Source organism: Serinus canaria, chromosome 2 (genome assembly GCF_022539315.1).
Source record: "Serinus canaria isolate serCan28SL12 chromosome 2, serCan2020, whole genome shotgun sequence".
Taxonomy (NCBI): Eukaryota; Metazoa; Chordata; class Aves; order Passeriformes; family Fringillidae; genus Serinus; species Serinus canaria.
In genome coordinates, this window is record NC_066315.1 from 49,521,517 (window position 1) to 49,543,640 (window position 22,124).

The 22,124-nt window shown below is 40.2% G+C and overlaps 2 protein-coding genes across 5 annotated transcripts in view; both read left to right on the forward strand.

The window, feature by feature from the left end:
- Positions 1-6,711, forward strand: part of LOC103821128 (solute carrier family 12 member 7) — a 71,085-nt gene extending 64,374 nt beyond the window's left edge. For all 4 annotated transcript variants that reach the window (XM_030227002.2, XM_018920747.3, XM_050971378.1 and 1 more), the window contains 3 exons: positions 1,521-1,702; positions 5,147-5,280; positions 5,744-6,711. In XM_030227002.2, the coding sequence (XP_030082862.2) occupies positions 1,521-1,702; positions 5,147-5,280; positions 5,744-5,835 (408 nt within the window). In that variant the 3' untranslated portion in view covers positions 5,836-6,711. The remainder of the gene's footprint in view (positions 1-1,520; positions 1,703-5,146; positions 5,281-5,743) is intronic.
- Positions 6,712-13,240: 6,529 nt separating this feature from the next.
- On the forward strand, positions 13,241-17,266 carry LOC127059320 (protein NYNRIN-like). The gene is given in 3 exon segments (XM_050971614.1): positions 13,241-14,585; positions 14,588-15,068; positions 15,071-17,266. Coding segments are annotated over 3 exon segments (3,165 nt in total). The 5' UTR covers positions 13,241-13,865; the 3' UTR covers positions 17,035-17,266.
- Positions 17,267-22,124: the final 4,858 nt, after the last annotated feature.

Below are 22,124 nucleotides of genomic sequence, written 5' to 3' on the forward strand. Positions count from 1 at the left end.
GTTTGCATGTTTATAAACATGTATTATAGGTCCAGAATTTCTCTTGGTCTCACTGTCTTTCTAAAAATGGCAAAATTTCTTCCATTGAAGCATAATTGTTCTGAACTCATCTTACAGTTTTTCATTTGAAATTTTAGTACATTGAATAGTGCTGCATGGTATTTACAATATCGGCATGTATTTGTTAGCTTTTTTGATTCTTGTAATAGAACCGTATTCACAGTAACTTCTGATTTGTGGTCTTGGCTCATCATTTAATCATCTGTGAATGTAGGAAGACCATCATACTAAGAGATATTTATGTGAACCTCACAACTGAACTCCAGAATTTGGGAATCCTGAAGGATAGGGACTAGGAAGTAATTTACGGAATATACCGAAGCTCAAAGGCATTTAAAACCACCTGCAATTGCAGTTTGTGAACCACTAGAGGAATTGCTTGTCTGAGAACGAAAGTACAATTCTCATCTGCTTGGATTTTATTTATGGTTTTTATTGACCTGCATGAAATTCTTAATTACCAGGTATGTGGAGGGACCATGACTATGTCTAACATGTGAATAACTGAGGTTCCCAAATGGAACAGGAGCTTCAATTCATGATTTAACAAGTCTCTGAATAGCTTTCAGAACTGTTAAATATCTTAAACAAAAAGCAAACAAAGAAACAATCACAGGATAAAATAAATACCACCTCCAAAACAAAAAATTTCAAAGCACAAAAAGAATCCTGCCCCAAATTACCAATTCACTTATAATTTTTAGAGTCTAAGGTACTGTATTTGTGTGGTATTTGATGGAAATAGAGAAGCCTATGGACAAAATATTATGAGGGAAAGTAAGTAAATAATGTGTTAAATATTTAATCTTCTTTTCCTCCAAAGAAGCAAGGAGAATGGAAAATAGAAAACACAATATTCTTCCCACATGCATATGTGCTGTTTTGCTCTTGAAATTGATTAACATTTCTACTGTTAAAAGGGAAGAGAAGGCCCCTTCATGGCTAGATTGGTTAGATTTGTTATGTAATATGCTCTTGTAGGCATAAATAAATCTATAACTAGACTTCAAATCAGCCAATCCCATACTGGCATCAGAGATTCATGTTGTAGTTCAGCTAAAGGTATGTGAAATGGACAATGTTTACAACAGTATCTGAGAAAATAATGTAACTTGTGAACAGTGAGAATACTGACTTTAAAATTTTTCATTGGCAAAACACCCTGATGTTAATAAAGTACCCTCTGATGGAATTCAACCTCACTTTAGTTAATTACAAAAGTAACATTCCAGGTAAGATATAGTCTTGCAAATATAAACAAATATGAACATTTTTACAAGCAATTTCACTTCATGCTGAAGTCACAATAGTCTCATATTTGTTCACAAAGTAAAGGTGCATTTTTCTTTGGCTTCTTTGGTTCTACCACTGTGAAACTCCTTTTCAAAACTGTAATAACATGTAATTTACAAATGCTGATTTTGGCTGAATTTTGGGGTGAATATTTGTTTTGTGGCCAGGCTCAGCTGATCCATGATAAAAACACTGCCTCACGCTCTGCTCCAGCAGTTGAAGCAAGTGTGGCTGCTGCTGTGCCAGAGAAAGTGCAAATGACCTGGACTAAAGAAAAGTTTGTAGCAGAAAAGCATAAAAACAAGGATCCCAATGTGTCTGGCTTTAAAGATATTTTCAACATGAAGCCGTGAGTATGCATGTGGTATTTAGAGCTTTTTATTTAATTGTGTTTTAATTGGGGGTGGGGGTGGGGGGGAGGTGGTTCTACTTTGTTGTTTTGTCTGGGTTTTGCTTTTTAAGAGATTTTGCTTTATTTAAAATTGGATACAAAAATGAGCTTTTCATACACTTAGCTTAAATGGGATCCTTATAAAAATAGCATAGACTTGGGTGGAATGACTGTAAAGAGTCATTCACAAGAATGTTGTGAGTGAAGTTTAAATATGACAGCCTTTAAGCTGTTAACTCAACTTCTGGATTGTACCAGAAAGCATATGTGTTAAAAAGCTTAATGATAACTTTTTATTTCTTCCTGTGAGTGAAAAATTAGTGTATATGTCCCTGTATTTTTATTGTGTTTGGTATTAGAGGGAGTTCCAAAGAAGCACATAGTCTTTCAAGACAGTTAACTTATGTTTTTGATTTTAGGCACATGATTTTGCGTGTGGGGGATGTTTTCTTGGGAAGAGAGGGGAGTGAGGAGTTTTTGTTTGTTTGTTTTAATGGACATTCTGCCCTCATCCTGTAAATTAAAGAAATAGAAAACTTGTGTGAATATATATGTATTGCTATATTAAGTATTTCCTGTTTAAATATTCCTTAATATCTTTTTCTTAAAAAGATAAGAGCTACTCCCTGTGTCAAACCAGTGTAGTACACACAAAAACAATGACAGAGGGAAATCAACTTGTTTTTTTCCTCATGTTGTGATCTGAACGTGCATCTTTTCTTAGTTCTGCAAGAAGACTGCACTTAGAAACATAGCTTAAATTATTTTCTACACATGATCAAACCAAAACTGTGGATGTTAAGGGAAATCTTAATATCTAAATGAAACACATCTTAAATCTAGGACTCGTAGGCATTGCAGTTAGAAAGAATATTTTAAATTAGTACCTTAAAGTCCTAAGTCCTGAGTCCTGGATTTGCTTTGAATTCTTTAGAAACAGCTTGCTTTCTGCACATTCCAAAAGTTATTTTGCTCATGCCCCAAAGTATTGTCCTAGGCTGCATTATATTCTAATTATTAGGGGGTTTTAGAATTTCTATCTTTGAAACATTTCTTAACTTTGGAATTGTGCAAAACACTGACTTCAGATAATATTTTTTTAAGACTACTATATATAGTTGGGTAGAAATTACAGTTCAAACTTGGTGTGCCTGTACAGTATATTAATATTGTTGACTTTAAAATGTACCTGATGGCATAATTTTTTTTTTTCTATGCATTTGCTTCCCCTTCACATAGAGAATGGGAAAATCTGTAAGTCTAAATTTCACTTCACCTAAACCACATAGTCTGGATTCTCTGGTTCTTGTGATCTTGTTCATTGTATGCATGGTTCTAAATTGTAATTTGCAATGCATGTATTTTTTTGTTTCTTGTTTAATATACTGTGATTTAGCACGTCACTGAACAAAATGTCATTGTGACTTTTTAATGTTCTCTTAAATATGGTCAACTTTCTATTCAAGGTAAGTCACAAAACCTGTGTTATACTTTCTGTAAGAATATAAAACTTGACAGTACTTCTCTGCACCAGCATAATATTTAGTGTTTTAATTAACTACATTAAAAAAGGAATATATGTTTTTTCCTGGAAGAATAGCCTCCCATTGTGCTATAACTACTTGGACAATAGTGAATATTTGTTCACAAAGGGAACTTTCATGTTTCATCATGAGTCAGTTCTTGTCTGCCTTCTACCAACCCATGCATGTGTAGAAATAACATAAGTTTGGACATACATTGGGTATGACAGCATATAAAAATGGAATACTTCATCTCTTGCGTGGAACTTAACTTGAGTGCTCTGCTTTTTTTCAGCATCTTCCTAATTTCAGCATTTTCTTCAGCATTCTCTTGATTTTATCTGCTTAACAAATTGAGCTTCTTATAAAAATTTTGGAAGCTTACTTTGTCTACTGTGTATGATTTCAGTTCTACCAGTGCTTGAAGGATAAGTGATGTTAGCCTCAGTTTGCATTTTACACACCACGAGCCTTTATTCAGTGCTGAATTTTTCCCCACTCTGTCACAAAGTTGCACCCTGCATTTTATTTTCAGTTTAATAATATTTCAGTTTCCGTATTTACGCATCTCAGTTATACAATCTTGCGTCTCTTCATAGTTCTTTTTAGTCATCTCAAAATGGAGTTCTGCTTCCAAAAAATGGAAATGCATCTCAGTTATACAATCTTGCGTCTCTTCATAGTTCTTTTTAGTCATCTCAAAATGCAGTTCTGCTTCCAAAAAATGGAATTTCGAGCTCTCATTTGTTCTGTGTATAGTTTTGATACAGTTGGTTCTTAGGATAGCTGGCCACCATAACAGAAAATCCCCCAGGAGGGACTGATAAACTCAGTTTTAGAACTATCATTCTCTTGTAGCAGGGAAGATGGGAGGTGGAAGAGCATGAAGAATCAATTTAATTGATAGGGCTGGTTTACACTGGCCACTAAATTTCAGGCCAAATGACTTTTAACTATTTATTTGGGGAAAAAAAACCCCAAACAAACCCAAAAACAACCCCTACTTTTAGGCAGCAGATCTTTTAGATAAATGGACTAAGGTAGAGTTTTAATATTTTTGTCACACTAGTGTGTGACTCATTTCCAGCCTTGGCTAATTCTACACACAGCTGTTTCTCAGGAACTGTAAGGAAATTGTTCTTTTGTTCTGAAAAACCACTGAATCATACCAAAGAGATACTAAAATAAGGACATTTTAAAAACCCTAGCAGTTTTTTCTTCTCATGCACAGATCTACAACAATTATATTTGTAGGTTAAACAAGGAAAATATTAGGTAAAATTGATAATGTAAAGGGATAAGCTCAATTTCAGTTCATTACTTACTGCCATACTGTTACAACATAAGAAGTTAGCATTTTTTTCAAAATTCTGTGGTGTTTCTGAATTTTCTTCAGCGGGTGGTAGAATTTAGTAATGTTTCCAAAAGAGCATGAGTAACTCTTTTACTGTACAACATAAATATTGTGATCTTTCCATTGCATTCCTGTAATTTCATTGTTTGGAAATTCTTGTATAAATCCAGTTACTTTTTAATGTAAATCAATAAACAAAATTCTTAGTGGTTCTTGTCTGATCTGTAATATCTATTGAAACCATTTTTTATTCATCCTGATAAAAAATAATTGACAACTGGAAGACTTGTGCATTTTGACAATTTACTTAGAACGGCTTGAATTTCAGAGTTAAATATTCTTGTCAAAGGTATTGCATTTTATTTATTTTGAATATGGACATATTCAAAATGTCCATATTCAAAATAAAATACTACTATCCATGAAAATACCTTGTTTTACATACTTATGATTTCAAATAAATATGGTATGATTCAATTACGTAACTGTTATAACAATGCTTAATAATGTGTCTTTGTATGCTAGGAATCAGTCAAATGTGAGAAGAATGCACACTGCTGTGAAGCTCAATGGAGTAGTGCTTAATAAATCACAACATGCTCAGCTAGTTCTCCTGAATATGCCTGGACCTCCTAAAAACAGAAAAGGGGATGAAAACTGTATCCTCTACTGTATTGATTCCATATTTCTTGAAATTGAGAATTTCATTTTTGTGATTCTGCCATTACCTGTTGGGATAACCATTACTAAGTAGGGTAAGCATAAGTCTGCCTATAAGAAAATCACATAAAGAGAGTTAATTGATGGGGTGTGGTTTATTGACATAAAGGATTTCCATAACTTTGAAATAATTTAAAAATTATTTATTTTTAAAATAATTTTTAAATTATTCCTATTCTTATCTTTTTTTGTAGGTGAGTAGGGCAAAACTAGGAATTTCCCCCAAGTTAGGCTTTACTTCCACTTGAATAACCAGCTAGCAGGACAGTAAAGGGTGACACAGAAATACACTTTGATGAAATTGTTGAACTCTATTTTTGCATTATATGTCAGACTTTCTGAGAGATTACTAGATATTTTGTTTCACTTCTGAGTAAATTCCTTGACCAAATGGTATTTCAGACATGGAATTTCTGGAAGTTCTAACAGAAGGTCTAGATAGAGTTCTCCTAGTCCGAGGCAGTGGACGTGAAGTGATCACCATTTATTCTTGAACTGTTTGCATGTGTTTTTCAAACACAATACACCCCCCACCATAAGAAAACAAAGTTTTTTGCCATAATTTGAGCAGCTTCATTGTCCCCTAGTGCATTGAAAATTAGCTTCAAGCTGAATCTTCTGATGATGTGTTCTTTTTTTCCCAGCAAGATGCTCTATTTAAATAATATTTTAAGCAGATTTATGTAAAAAATTAATAAATGGTGAATTAATAAATGGTGGGTGGCTTAGGATATTTATATGCAGCATATTCTGACACTTCTTAAGCTGTGGTAAAACAAAAAAATATTGGTAATGGAATCATATTTTTAAAGATAAAGAAATGTCATAATCAAATGATTTTTAATCTTTGCTCTACATCTAGATAAAAGGGAAGGGGTTTAGAAAAGGTTGTCTTTTTTTCATATAAAAATGCTGCTATGTTGCTTCTTTTGGAATTAGTCATGGTTCAGGAACCTTCCTTCTGAGATGTATACAGCCAGTCAAATTTATTTATGAAGTGAATTAAGTGTTTCCCAGAAGTTCGTTATTTGCCATACCTGTTAAAAATAACATTTCCATATTTAAAATACTTAGGTAGCTGAAACCTCCAGATTATAGTAAACAGATAAGCTATGTGAGTTCTTTTCTATTAGGTACTGGCAGTTACCGTTGTTTTGCATGATTATAGCAATAATGCAACATGAGAGCATCCAACTTATAGGAAGGCTGTGGTGCAGGAACTCCACCTGGATCCAAATATAATTCAACAGTTGATAAACCACAACAAGGTGGTTAATGAAATGCAGTTTCTTGTTTTCAAATATTTATATTTTGAAAATTTTGTATGTATGTGCTGCTGTTTGAAATAAAATCTGCTTTTCTGAACTGAACGAGCTCCTAAATGTTTTTCATTTGAAATTGTTGAGTAGTTTAGTTTAGGTGCTCAGCAGAAACCATTTGCTCCTGTAACAATTCTGTTCCTTTTTAGGCAGTCTTAATTTTGTAAATGTTGTTTAAGACCTAAAGTGTATCAGAAGATTGTTCTGCTCTAAAAAGAATAGGTCTGTTTAAACATATAAACCATTATTTTATTTTTTTCTTTTTTTTTTATTCCTTTATAATACAATCAAGATGTCTGTTGCTCATACAGAGTGATGTAGTGCCCAAGTTCCTGGCTAGGCTCAAGGCCGGTGTTTTTATCATAACACTCAGGTGAAGTAAGACAAAGCTATAAACAGCAAAAGCTGAAAGCAGCCATTACCTGTCCCTGTAGTTTGATGCACAGGAACAGAGGGAATAAAAAGGTAATCAGATGGCCCAGTGAACTCCTGATGTGTCAAAAGCACTGCTGAGATACTTCAAAAGGCAATTGGAAAGGCATGCTGCACGCCAGAATGTACTCATATACCACTCGGTGTGACTGCAGCTCTATACCTTTGGTTAGGAATAGGTCTATGCATAGGCATTTAGAGGTATCTTGGGGGCACACCAAAGACACTCCTTGATTTCTTAGGTACTGTGAAAAGCACATGGAGGTCCTGTGGACAGATCAGGAGACATTTGAAGGTTCTAACTTTCCACAGCATATCAATTGAATTAAAAAACATTCTCAGGCCAGTGAGGAGAAGAAAAACATCAGCAGATGCCCCTATTGCACTCCAGATGGCTCTAAGCTTTTCATGGGACATATGAAGGAATTCCATGGGCTGCGGTGCAAAGCCATTAGCAGGCATTTATAGAACGGATATGTGGGGTTATGGGTTGGAGACAGAAACAAGGCACAACACCAGTGGGTCATCAGCAAACAGCAATCAGTTTAATATGTCTGCCCCTTTTATAGGGGCTTTGGATTTCCCAGGCTCAGATAGTTGATTGGATGATCTCTCTCTGCCCAGCTCTAGCCAGTGGTGTATCAGCATCTGAGCTAGAACAGGATTGGCTGAGGTCTTTGCTTGAGTTTGAATTCAACCTATCTGTGCCTTATCCAGGGACTTGTTTTCTTCTAGGTTGGTTGAGTTTAGGGGGCAGCTTCAGATCAGCTGCAATGCAACAACAGACAACTGCAGATAGCTTGTAGTAAAAGGAATTATAAAAATTTAGTTTAGAAATAGGCTTTCAGAGGCATCTGGGACCTAGCAAAAGCTCTATGAATTCCCTTAGATGCAAAGCAAGAATGACAGAGGTTTCTGTGGGCATACCAGTAGGCATTTAATAAGCTTGTGGAAGTGGTAGTGTTATGAACAAGTTCAGAAGTTAATATAATCAGAGGTGTTAAATGTTAAGTTGAAACTGTAACTGTTAAGACGTTTGTAAGTTGATACAATTAGAAGTGTTAGATGATAATTTAAAATTGTAACAGTTAAGAATGTTAACAGTTGTTGAAGGTTAAACTTTTAATCCCCTACCTTACTGATATCTTTGTTGCCCCCGTCGGGAAGCGCTTCCCCTGCTCCCTAAGATGGCACCCGATAACATCCCTGGGAAATATGCAAATGAAGAGACATTCTAAGAACTCAAACCAAAGGACCTTAAAAACAAAGAAAAATTCAACAAACCAAGCTATGAGCCATATCAACAGAAACTTCCCCTACTCTATCAGCAAGGTTTTAAGTGTCACCGTGACTTTACTAGAACTGGACCAGAATGAGGACCCTAGACAATGAGCCAGAGTTGTCTTCCTAGGCACGCCCGTGAGGACGGAAGCCCCAGTTCTGCTGCGAAGCAAAACTGTCTCTCTCTCCTCCTCTGCGTCGCCGAAGGGAGCAGTGGCGGTGTGCGCGACCCCTCGGGCCCCCTCCCCAGAGCTGATCAATTAATAAAGGCATCCAAAAGGAGCAGGCCTCCTTGCCCTTTTCTCTTACTTCAGTAGCAAACAAACCTTCAAGCTGGAAAGTAAAAAACATGAACTTACAAAACTTTTGAAGATCCAACTTTAGAAGAAAATAGGCTTCTGAGACTCTTATATGGGCATGTGTGTTACAGGGACCACCCATCTGTGATGGAGGAGGACGTGCAAACACTTACATGCTGGCTTCATTTTTTTTTGAGATTTGCTTGTAGGTTCACAGGATTAAGAATTACAGGCTATGAGTTATCAAACACTATGATTTAAAGTGGTGGATAGGTGGGATAGTCACATTCAAGGCTAGTCAGGGCAAAATGCCGTTGAAGCCTTTTTTCTGGTGATAGTTTGTTATATTTCCTAATGATAAGAAAGAGCTACAGGACAATTTTGCACCTATTCTCACCTGCAAATCTGTCTCCTGCAACCTTTAAATATGTCAAGAAGTGAGGTAAGAATCCATTAACTTGTGACAGTAAACATATGTCTTTGTTTGAGAGGAAGTGAATTTTTTGGGATGCTGTGGTCAAACCAATAGGTGCTCAGATTTGAATATTGGCACCTGGTGTGGCTACTGAGGACATGGATACGCCTCTGAGAACACAGGGGGTTAAAAGCTGTGAACTCCCAGGGGGAAAGCTCTCTTGGGTTCTGGTGAAAGAGGTCAGACCTGCCCTGCCCAGCTGCGGGCTGGGCAGGGGAGGGGAAGCCACAAGGCCTGAGTGAGGTAGGATGGGGCCTTGGACAGAGAAGGGAGGTGAAGGCCCCTGCAGGATGGAAGGGTGGAGGAACCCTGAGAGACATCGGGCAGCCCCCCCACCCCCCGAGGGAGAGAGAGCCTGTGCCTGTGCTGGTGTCACCTTGAAATTTGAAAGCACAGCCAGCTGAGAAGGAGAAAGGGGGGGTGCTAGACCGGCAGAGCCTGATATTTTAACCCTTTTCTTGGATGATGGAAACCTTACTAATGCTGATCCTCCTGGAGCTGAATGAGGTGAGAGATAGAGATGGAATAGAAGGAAATGGGCAAGTGTGATGCAAGTTTGTGCAAGTGAAAGATGTCCAAGAGAAGTTGAGAAGAATCCTAGGTGGGAGGAGATGATGGAATGGCCTTTGGCTGGACTTTTCTTGTATAGCCATGGACAGAACCATTTTTCCTGTGACACAGAGACTGCATTTAGCGGGAGGCAATGGCTCGGAGCCAAGAAAGTGCAGTGATGTGATGTGAAGGAGTGCATGAACAGAGATGACGGATGAGGAGGGTGGTAGTGCCCTCGATCTTCAGTGAAGGAGAAGATCTCTGTTCTTGAGACCCCTCGGCCCCAGAGGGTGAAATTTGGGGGGGACAGGTGTCCCAAAATTGAGAGACTGTGTTCTTTTTGGAAACGGGCAAAGCACCCTTAAAAGGAAAACCCTAGAAGCAGCTCTGGTCCATGCGCAGTGGTGAGAGCACTGTACATGTAAGGAAGATGTCACAATGGCCAGTGTTCTCCAGGCGGTGCCACGTGTAACATGGAAACAGGAGAGGCTTCAACTGTGTTTCCTGGGGAAGCCCATGGTGCAAGAGGGACTCCTCTCTTCTTGATGAACTGAGAATTGATTATCTGAAGGGTGGAGATGGACTGAGAGTTAGTGATCTGAGAGGTGGTAACTGAATTGAGAATCCAAGGTTTTGTCTTATTGTGATGTATTGGAAATTTGGTGGGGGGAGGAGGAATGTTTGGAAGATTTTCCAAACCTTCTGTGTGTTTCTTTTATATATTATAGTTTAATAAAGTTTTTTTTTCCTTTTATTCCTAAGCTAGAGCCTGCTTTGCTCTATTTCTGATCACATTTCACAGTAGACACCTGAGAGAATGTATTTTCATGAGGGCGCTGGCATTGCACCAGCATCAAACCATGACAACATAGATCATGGATACTATTGGCAATGATGAGAGAGACAGGGAGACTGTGAGATGGTAAAAAGAATCCAAATTTATTGTGGACTACATTGCTTATATACAATTTTAGGAAGACTAGTAATGTTTTAAGACAATGATTGGGTTAATCATCACATAAACAAACATATATTTTACAACATCTCTTGCTTGCAGAAGTCTTGATGTCATTTTCTTTTCCGATAAGTGAGTGTAATTTAATCTTATTGCAATCTTCAAAGCTATTTGTTCTTGCCAGGGCATCTTGATTATCAAATCTCTTATGCTAACCAGGTCCAAAGTCCATCATCTGTCTTATGTGTCCCAATATCTCCCTCTTCTCTTTTCAACCAAAACCACTCCTTTAATGGCCTTATTAATTAATCTCTGCATACATTGAAACAAGCAAGATATCATGATTAATACAATTATTATAAAAATCATCACATAACCATCTTAAAATGAATCTTTTAGCTATAAACCTTAGCTACTAAAGGCTTTGGCTTATCTTTGAAACATTCCCAATGACAGCCGCAGGGGGAGCATTACTGGATTTAAAAAGTCTGCCAGAAGTATAATTGCATCAAAAGGCTTGATTCTTATATCCAAGGTGATAGGGAGAAACGTCCCAAGCTTTGGAATTATTTCTTCCTGTGTATTTAAAATTAACACAAAAATCCAGTTTCACAGAATGCAGGGGCTCTAATTCTTGGGGTTCTGAGGGTGTTTAAGGAGGGTAAGGGTGTTGCAGTGAGTTATTCTAATATTCAAATAAGAATAGCAAAATTATGTATTAGACATAGTTATGCTAAGGATTGTAACCCAAGTAGGCCCTTGGCACAATATATGTGAACTAAAAACCAGTGTTGCAAGAAATCAGTAGAGCATGATTATCTAAAGAATGTGCAGTAGAGGAAGAAATTGTCATCTACATGATGTATGTCCCTAAGGAATGTTCTGTTAGAGATACAATGTAACCGTTAGTCAAGGGAAAGCTTAGAGAAGTATAAAAATCTTGTAAGTTTGTTGGGAAGCGGGGACTCTGATTTTGGGACGCTAGTCCGCAGAGACCCCCAGGGCCCTCAATAAAGCACCGCATAAAACAACTTTGTTGTTTTGTGTTTTACTCTCTTTGGATACGGGCAGCAGTTTTCTGGCGACCGCGGCAGGACTCCGAAGGTGGCTGGGGCGGTTCACGTCCTGATCTACTCCACGCTGGCACCGAGTGATTCTCGGGGAGTCATTGGTTCGTGCCCGACCCCCGCGCCTGTCGGACGACTGTGAGTAGGTAAGCCCGAAGGTGCTTTATTTCTGGTATTGGTATTGGGTGCCTGTCCGTAAGATGAGGTAGCAATCCTCGCAGGATTGGGCTAAAGACGTCTTAGTGGAAAAGCCTAGGCGCCGGCTCTAAGACACGGCGAAAGCTTCGCTTGTCCGGCACTTGCCCCTCGCAGTGACGAGTAGTGGCAAGATTGGTTGGGTTGGTCTGTTCTATTTCTCTCTTTGTAAATTTCTTTTCGTATTTTCTGTTTCATTTTGCAGTGGTAAAATTGTATTTGGTTGGTCTGTTCTATTTCTCTCTCTGGAAATCTCTTTTTGTATCCTCTGTTTTATTTTGCTGTGGTAAAATTGTATTGTGATATGATGACTTTTAAAACATTTAAAGCACTTGTCCAATCCAATGAGATAGTGCCGGGGAATACCCCGCTGGGTTGTTTGGTAGGGAGATGGAAATCAGAAGGCTTTGATCAGGACAAATTACAAAAAGGAAAAATGATTGATTTTTGTAATCACTTGTGGCCCTTGTATGACTCCTGGGGAGGGCCAGAATGGCCCTTAAATGGCACAATAGATCACGCTGTCTGATAGCTCCCTTAATGCAGTATTTAAGGAGGAATGAGAAGTGGGAGGAAATACCATATCTGGATTTGTTTTACTATTTGGGACAAAAAACAGAATGGCAGGAGGAATGTGGTATTATGATGTTAGAAATTCAAAGTGATGAGGAGGAAAATTGTCTGGAATGTAAGAAACAGAATGTGTGTGTGAGCTGTGCAGTTAAAGCTAACCGAGAGGAAGAGGATTTGTCACTGTGTATTGCTGCTTCCGCTCCACCTTTAGAATCAGAGAAAAAGGAAGGGATAGAGATAAGTAAGAAAGAATATGAGGATTTGGAAGAGGATGATGGAGATGATGAGGGAGAGGGGGATGATGATACTGAATCTTTGGAGACCCCAGGAGTCTCACGGGCAAAGGTTACCCTTCGTCCCCAAACCCCTTCCCCCGGTAGTTCCCGTAGTGTTCAAAGAACTCCACTTGCAGCCCGTACGCGACAGGGGAGACGGAATCAAGGGGAACCACACATGATTGCTCCGCTGAGGGAGGCAGTAGGACCCCAAGGGGAGCGGGTGGTAATAAAGGTACCTTTCTCCCCGAGTGATTTAGTGATTTGGAAACAGTCAGCGGGAAGCTACTGGAAGGATCCAGAGAGAACTGCGCGGGTGGTTAAAATGGTTATTAAAACACAAGATCCAGATTGGAATGATTTGCAGGTGTTGTTAGATACTCTGATGGATTCAACTGAAAAGGATATGGTAATGCGCGCTGCTAAGGAAAGGGCTAGGGAGAATATACGAGCACAGATGCTGACAGGAGTTACTGTGGGAGAAATCGTGCCTACCGATGACCCGGGGTGGGATCCAAATAGCATTGAGGGGCATCGGAGATTGAAAAAGTTCCAGGAACTGTTGTTAGAGGGAGTAAGAACAGGAATGCCTAAAACATTAAATTGGTCTAAGCTGTATGCAGTAAGACAAGAAAAGAGTGAATCCCCGTCGGCATTTTTGGAAAGGCTGAAGGAAGCGGCAAGGAAATATACTAGTCTGGATGTTGAAAAGGAAGAAGGGCAGTTACAGATAGCCTTGTTGTTTATGGGTCAGTCACAGGATGATATTTGGAGGAAATTGCAGAAGCTGGAGGGTGAGGACACCCGGAGGCTAGATAAACTTTTAGAGACTGCTTGGAAGGTGTATAATAATAGGGAAAAGGAGACAGCAAAGTGACAACAGGCTAGTATTTTGGCAGTAATGCAGCAGCAGGCTGGAGGACAAAGAGGCAGAGGACGTGGACGTGGTGGTTTTGGCAGAGGCAGGGGATTCTTTCTGAATGCAGGGACCAATAGGGGGGTACAGAACAGGAGTTTATAGTAGATACAGGGGCTACTTATTCAGTATTAAATAAACGTCTAGGACCAATTAGTGACACTACCATACAAGTGGCTGGAGCTATGGGACAACTTGAGGAGAGACCCTTTCTGAAGACCCTCAGTTTAAGGTTTGGTGGGAAGGAACTGGATCATCAATTTTTATATATGCCAAATTGTCCAAAACCATTATTTGGTCGGGACTTATTATCCCTACTCAATGCAAAAATTATTTTCGAAGATGGGAGAGCTAAGTTGGAAATTCCACATGAAGAAATTGGGAAAATTTTCATATTAAAAGAAGCTGATCTAGTGCCAATCCCGCCTGAAATAGAACAGGCAGTAGTCCCTTGGGTTTGGGAAACAGGAGTACCAGTGAAGTCCAAAGCAGCCCAACCTGTAGTGGTGGAATTAAAAGAAGGGGCACAACCGGTTAGAATTAAACAATATCCCATTAGGACAGAGGCAAAGCAGGGGGTGGCTCCCACAATAGCTCAATTTATTACTTTAGGATTATTACAAGAATGTGAATCGGAATACAATACCCCTATATTCCTGGTGCGTAAGCCAAATGGTAAGTACAGGCTAATACAGGATTTAAGGGCAATTAACAAAATAGTTAAGGACATCCACCCAGTGATTGCTAATCCTTATACTTTGTTAACATCTGTGTCAGAACGCTTTAAATGGTTTACTGTGATTGATTTGAAAGATGCCTTCTTCTGCATCCCACTGGCCGCGGAAAGCATGAAGTACTTTGCCTTTGAATGGGAAGACCCTAACACAGGACGAAAGAAGCAGCTGCCATGCTGCTTTCCCGTTTTCCCCAGAGATTCAGACACAGCCCCACAATCTTTGGCAATCAGTTGGCCAAGGAACTGGAGGAATGGAGGACCACCCAGGTGAAAGAACCACCGTATAGGTATGTACTCTTGCAATATGTGGATGATATCCTGCTAGCTACTGAAGAAAGAGGGGTATGCCTGATGCTAACAATTGCACTGTTAAACATGTTAGGACAGTCTGGTTACCGAGTATCGAAGGAAAAGGCACAACTCATTCAGGAAAAGGTGCTGTATTTGGGTTGTGAGCTGAGCCAAGGACAGCGTAAACTGGGGATAAATCGTGTGGAGGCGATCTGTTCTATACCCCTCCCTAGAAATCATCAAGAATTAAGGTCCTTTTTGGGCATGGTGGGATGGTGTAGATTATGGATCCTAAATTTTGGACTGCTTGCAAAACCATTGTATGAAGCTCTGAAAGAGCCCAAGCTAGAATGGAATACTGCTAGGAAAAGGCATTCCAGGAGTTAAAGCAAGCTCTAAAAGAAGCCCCTGCTTTGGGCCTGCCGGACCTGAATAAAGATTTTCAACTTTATGTGAATGAGAGACAGCGGTTGGCATTGGGGGTACTTACCCAACGATTGGGGTCCTGGAAAAGGCCAGTAGGTTATTTCTCCAAACAATTGGACACTGTCAGTATGGGGTGGCCGTCATGCTTGCGGGCCGTAGCGGCCACTGTCATACTGATACAGGAAGCTCGAAAATTAACATTGGGAAGGAAAATAGAAGTGTTCGTTCCCCACATGGTATTGACAGTGTTGGAACAGAAAGGGGGACATTGGTTATCATCTAGCAGAATGCTACAATACCAGGCCATTTTGAGGGAACAAGATGATGTGGAACTGAAAACAACTAACCATATCAACCCAGCTGAGTTTCTCCGCAGTGAAACAGCAGAAGGGGAATTAGCCCATGACTGCATGGAAATAATTGAGCAGGTGTACTCCAGCCGGATGGATCTGAAGGACACACCAATGGAAGATCCCGACTGGGAGTTGTTCACAGATGGATCAAGCTTCGTGGAAAGTGGGACCAGGTATGCCGGGTACTCTGTTGTCTCCACAACCCAAGTTATAGAAGCCAAAGCATTACCTCCAGGAACCTCGGCCCAGAAAGCGGAGGTCATAGGCCTTACAAGGGCACTGGTACTCAGCGCTGGAAAGAAGGTAAACATTTGGACTGATTCTAAATATGCTTTCGGGGTAGTACACATACATGGAGCTTTATGGAAAGAGAGGGGATTACTTAGTGCACAAGGAACTATGATCAAACATCACACAGAAGTTTTAGCCTTACTAGAAGCAGTCCACAAGCCAGAAAAGGTGGCCGTCATGCATGTACGTGGGCATCAGAAAGAAGAAGGAAAAATTTTCCAAGGAAATCGCCTGGCAGATTCGGCTGCCAAGGAGGCTGCACGGCTGGTATGGACCCAGATGGCTTTGATCCCTACAAAGGTAACCCCTATTTCTCCTTACTTAAACAAACCACCACACTACTCATCAGAGGATGAGAAGCTGGCCAAATTGTTGAGGGCACAGAAAAACGCAACTGGATGGTACGTCACAACTACAGGACAAGTGGTGGTCCCAAAACAAATAATGAATGCAATCCTTGTTACAGAGCACAATAAGTGTCATTGGGGAGCAGAAGTATTGGTAAAATTTTTGAAAAAGGAGATGGTTTCTAACCAGATGTTAACAATGGCAAAGCGGGTGAATGCAATGTGTCCGGTGTGTCTGAAAAATAACCCCATAGTTAGGAAGCAAATCCAGCTAGGTAGGCTTCAAACTGGGGCAGAGCCAGGAGATTATTGGCAGTTAGATTTTTCAGAATTACCGAGGGTTCAGGGGTACAAGTATGTGTTGGTATATGTGTGTACTTTCTCAGGATGGCCAGAGGCCTTTCCCTGTCGTACCAATCAGGCTAAGGAAGTAATCAGGACTCTATTAAAAGAGATCATTCCGAGATTTGGGGTACCATTGGGATTGTCGTCAGACCGGGGACCACATTTTATTGCTAACATTGTACAGGAGGTGGCTAGAATGCTTGATATCACTTGGAATCTACACACTCCCTGGAGACCTCAGTCGAGTGGTCAGGTTGAGAGAATGAATCAAACACTGAAAAATCAAATAAAGAAAATCTGTCAAGAAGCCAAATTGCAGTGGCCGCAGGCTTTACCGTTAGCTTTGCTCAGAATTAGGATAAAGCCTAGAGAAAGGGTGGGAGTCAGCCCTTTCGAAATTCTGTACGGGAAACCGTATCATGCAACTACATTGAGGGGCGACCCACATGTGTACGGAGATCAGGTGATTTTCAATTATGTTCTATCCCTTCACAGAGTTCTCAGCGCCTCTGCGTGGAGCATTGCAGTGGAATCGACCACTGCCACTGGAAAATCCTGTACATGACATACAACCAGGAGACCAGGTGTACATAAAGAACTGGCAAACTGATCCCCTGAGGGAAGCATGGGATGGTCCACATCAGGTGATATTGACAACCTTTACAGCTGTTAAAGTAGCAGGGATCGACTCGTGGATCCACTACACCAGAGTCAAGAAAGTTCCTGCACAATGGGAGACACAAGTACTATCCCCAACTCAGATGATAATCCGAGCAAAAGAACCACATTATTAATTATTGTATTTCTGGTTGTAATAAGATGTCCTTTTGTCAATGGTTTTGTTGTTGTATCAGTCCCTGAACCAGTTGCAGGAGCATTGGAAGGAATGAATGTGAACTTAACTTGTGTTTTTAAAGATGACCAGAGAGCTGGAGCCAGGGAGGTGACTGTATATTGGAAAAGAGGGAACAGGAACAGTGTCGAAAATCACAATGCTCTCACGACTTGGGATAAGGATGCACAAATTGGTAATTCAATCATCACTTTAAAAAACATAACTGTGGGGGACTCAGATAAATTCACTTGTTTGGTCAAGATCCAATGGAGCTTAGATTACAAATACATACAGTTAAGGGTTGGGAATTGGGAAAGAAATGATACTGGGATAATCATAACTCCTTCCACTGCTGATGTTGATATGTGGGATGGACCTCCTTTGCGAGTTAATTGTTCTTTCACCACCCAGGATTCTTGTGGTACCATTTATTCAGTCACATGGTGGAAATGGAATAGTGCAGGATTGTGGGACAAACCAAAGGGTCGAAGCAATGCATGGGTTACAGATCAGGGAGGTATGGGATGGTACAATGAGACACAACCACGATTGGGAGAATCAGAATCAGAAGGAAAATACATTTGTATAGTGGTTTGTGGGATGCAATCCTCATATGGAGAGAGAGAAGTTAAAGGAAGAGCACACCTGGGACAGGGAATGAGGCCATCACATGGGGTATATCGAGCAGTGGCAGGATCCCCAGTGATATTGATGTGTAAATTAGATTTGGGAATGACATTTTCCGAATTTGGATGGTGGTTTAGGAGAAGTAATCTTCTCCAAACAGCTAAATACCAGAGGGAAAGGAGATTAGGGAATACAGTAACTTTAGTCATTAAAGATGTGCAATCCTCAGACGAGGGTATGTACTGGTGTTGGGTGGCTCAAGATGCTTGGTGGATACACGCTAGAATCACAGTTTCACTGACGAGAGGAGGAGTGTTTAATTGAAAAATTAGAGATTTGAGAAATAGCAGTGAAACTTTCAACTTCCAAAGGGGGGAAGAGCAAGAAAATTTAGGAGTTGGGTTAATCAGAGATTTTGGAATAGTACAGAATATTTCAAGAATCACGGCTTGCCTACCACTACCACGAGCTGCAGGAGAGCCCATTCCGTGGGGAATAATCCCGATTGGACCCCTACCAAAATTGGAGAGAAATACCACTCAGATATGTTGCAGTGAATTGAAACAGCGGGTGGAAATGGAACATAAGATTGTAGGCAGTCGGGAGTCCTGGTCCATTCCCAGGAGCAGGGATGATTGTCAAAAACTACCTAATTATCAGGTTGCCAAAATAAGACGATTTAGAAGTGTGGGGCGGTGCAGCTATGATGAGATCCGCAGAGCGAGTGTTCCTAAGACTCTTTGGTATAACGAAATAGTATGTCAGAACGTTTCTCAGAATATTTCATTAGAGGAAAAATGGAAGACAATATGGGGGCCCAGTCTTTTAGAGACTTATAGCTACCTAGGATCAGTAAAGTGGTGTATCCACTGGATAGGAAGAAAGAACCAAACCCATCTCTCAGTCACAGCAGCGGTGACAGCACACCGGGAGCTTAGGAAGCAGAAAGAGAATTGGAATTGCATGCAGGTGTATACCTGTGACACCCCGGAAGATGACATTGGACTAATTCCAGTGAGAGTACTGCTTAAGTGGGGATGTGAATGCCGGGGGTACAATCACTCAATAAATAGGAATATACCTAACCAAACACCAGTAAATTGTAGATCAGCCACAATTCGCAGCCCCGGAAATTTAGTTTGGGAAATGGGACATGGACAGTGGACTACACATCTCCCCATTGATGGGCCAGTTACACAAATCACACTTGGGATTCCTACCTGGTGTCCATTTTGGAGACAATCAAGCTTGAGTGAGAGAAATAATAGACAAAAGAGAGATGTGAGCCCAGAAGATGAGTGGCACGAACCAGATAGTGGGGTTAAATTTGGATGGGCCCTGGAATCATTCTTTGCACCTATTGCAGCATATCGAAATAGGGACATGATTTATAGATTGATGGGTCAGACCGAGAGATTAGCAGCAGCCACCAAAAAGGGATTTAAAGATTTAAATTTGCAATTGCAAGCCACTACAAGAATGACCTTGCAGAACAGAATGGCCTTAGATATGCTGTTACTAAAAGAACATGGGGTTTGTGGTTACCTGAACAAGAAAATAGATCATTGCTGCATCCATATCCCAAATGTGACCATTGAAGTAGAAAAAGATATTTTACAATTAGAAAATATAGAAGAAAAGACCAAAGAATTAGAAAAAGAAACAGAACACAATTGGATCGGGGCATTGTTTGATTCCTTAGGGCTCCAAGTCTCTAGATATCTTCGGCAATTCAATATATATTGATGTTTTTGATATTAATACTAATCATTTTTGGAGTATATAGATGTATCGTAGGTATGATTAGACGAGAGCGTATGCACACTCGATGACTGATGAATGCAATGACTCGAATTCCAGCAACACCACCGCCCCGTACGAAGAGAACAGACATCCAAATGAAGCTGAAATAAAGACTTGAGCACTCCTGCAAATCTAAGATTGAGGAATGCTCAAAAGGGGGTGTTGTGGTGTGTGTTCAGTTCCCAATTGAGTTATCTCCCCTGTCTTGTATTGTCCCCCTCGTTTTGTGATGATTCCCCCAGTTACAACCCTATACCCAGTTCGATGGTTCAGTCCTGGTTCCCCCTTTCCCTCGAATGGTGTCCTCCCTGTCTGGGCTCGCTGCCAAGCCCTTGTCTCCACCCCTGTTCCCCTAGCAACTGCCCCTTTCCGTTATATTTTCCCCTCCTCCAGAGCCCCGTTCATCTCCTGAAACCCCCCCATCCTTCCAGAAACTTCTCCCTTCCACAGGGGGTGATTGGGCAGGTGCCCCGAGCCCCTCCTTTGTTCGTGTATCACTTGTTGCCACTGGTGTCAGTCATGTTGAATTCCCCTCCTCAGTTTCCCCCAACTGGTTCTTGTACACCCCTTTATATACTGCTTCCCTCCTTTTGTCCTCCTCTTTTCCTGCCTGGACGCCGTGGAGACAATGATACATTAAAACCACTGGACTATACCGGCGTGTTAAGACCCTCTTTTCTCTCCGGCTTCTCCGCCTTGCCGCTCCTTTCGATACTGTTGCTGCTTCCTGGCGAAGGCGCAGCCCGGACGTCCCTGACGGATCCGGGTAGTGCCCCTAGCTGCTAGCTGCTGCTGTGCTCCCAGCTAGCCGCGGCCGCCTTCCCCCCCGCTCGGACGGGAGTGAAGTGCATTCGACGCAGCAGCGCGGCAAGGGGGGACTTGTTGCAGTGAGTTATTCTAATATTCAAATAAGAATAGCAAAATTATGTATTAGACATAGTTATGCTAAGGATTGTAACCCAAGTAGGCCCTTGGCACAATATATGTGAACTAAAAACCAGTGTTGCAAGAAATCAGTAGAGCATGGTTATCTAAAGAATGTGCAGTAGAGGAAGAAATTGTCATCTACATGATGTATGTCCCTAAGGAATGTTCTGTTAGAGATACAATTTAACCATTAGTCAAGGAAAAGCTTAAAGAAGTATAAAAATCTTGTAAGTTTGTTGGGAAGCAGGGACTCTGATTTTGGGAGGCTAGTCCGCAGAGACCCCCAGGGCCCTCAATAAAGCACCGCATAAAACAACTTTGTTGTTTTGTGTTTTACTCTCTTTGGATACAGGCAGCAAGGGGTCAAATTTGATTTGATTTGATTCGATTTCAAAATTTTTTAATGTAAATATTAGTGTAAAGTTCTGGAGGAGCTATATTCCACCCTATTTTTTTTGGTTTTTAATAATGAATGTTTCTTGTTATGAACATGGAGGCAACATAAAAGCAAAACAATAAAAACAAAAAACTTATAGTAAGTAAAAATAAATTAGATAATATATATAACTAGTAGTACATGAAAAATACAAGGGTGATTTAAAACAATGCATTATCAATTTCTTAAATATTGTACTGTTACTTAGAATTTGTAGTAATTGGCAAGCTTCCTTTTAAATGGAGAGATTGGAAAACCATTACTGGGTAAGATTTCCAAGTTCACTTCAAAAGAAGATTTAGCTATTATAGGTCTAAATTTGGCAAGTCAAAATTACTTGAGTATAGTTTTGGTGTAGAAAACACTTGGCTTTATTGGTATATTTCCCTACAAGTTAAGGCCAGGACTCAGCCAGGGTCCAGGCTTTAACTGGAAGAGTCTTTTTAATCTTTTAAAAACCTCTACGTAATAGTAGTTAGAAAATTTCTTTAAAATAATACATGTCTTATAAATAGCTATATAACAGTATGTGGAGGTTTGTAAATCAGGTGCCTTTGTCATTTACCTTTAGCTAAATAATAGCAAAAAAAAGGCATTAAACAGCTTACAACTGATAGCAGTCATAAGATGAAATTGTTACTCATTCTTTAGTTCTACCTATAAGCAATAAAATAGCAAAAATTGTTCTTATTTCTATAACAAAATAGCTGTATCTCGCAATTTAAATTAGTAAATTCTGACAAAATTAATTTAGGCTTTATGTCAATCATTTGTATAGCAAGCGGGCATACCTATGGGTGGTACAAACAGTGCTGTAACTCGGGGAGGTTCCTTGCCTGGCCCCTGCTGTAGGGCAGGGGCGGTGGACAGGAAGATGGCTCTGGCCATCTGGTACTTGGCCAGGTGATCGTTAGCCACAAACTGTCAACAGGAAGTGCTCTCACTGAAGTGTATGTGTTCCTTTCTGATTGGTAAAATCATGTTCACATTATTGCCTGAGAAATTTGTACTAGCAGCAGTAGTGTAC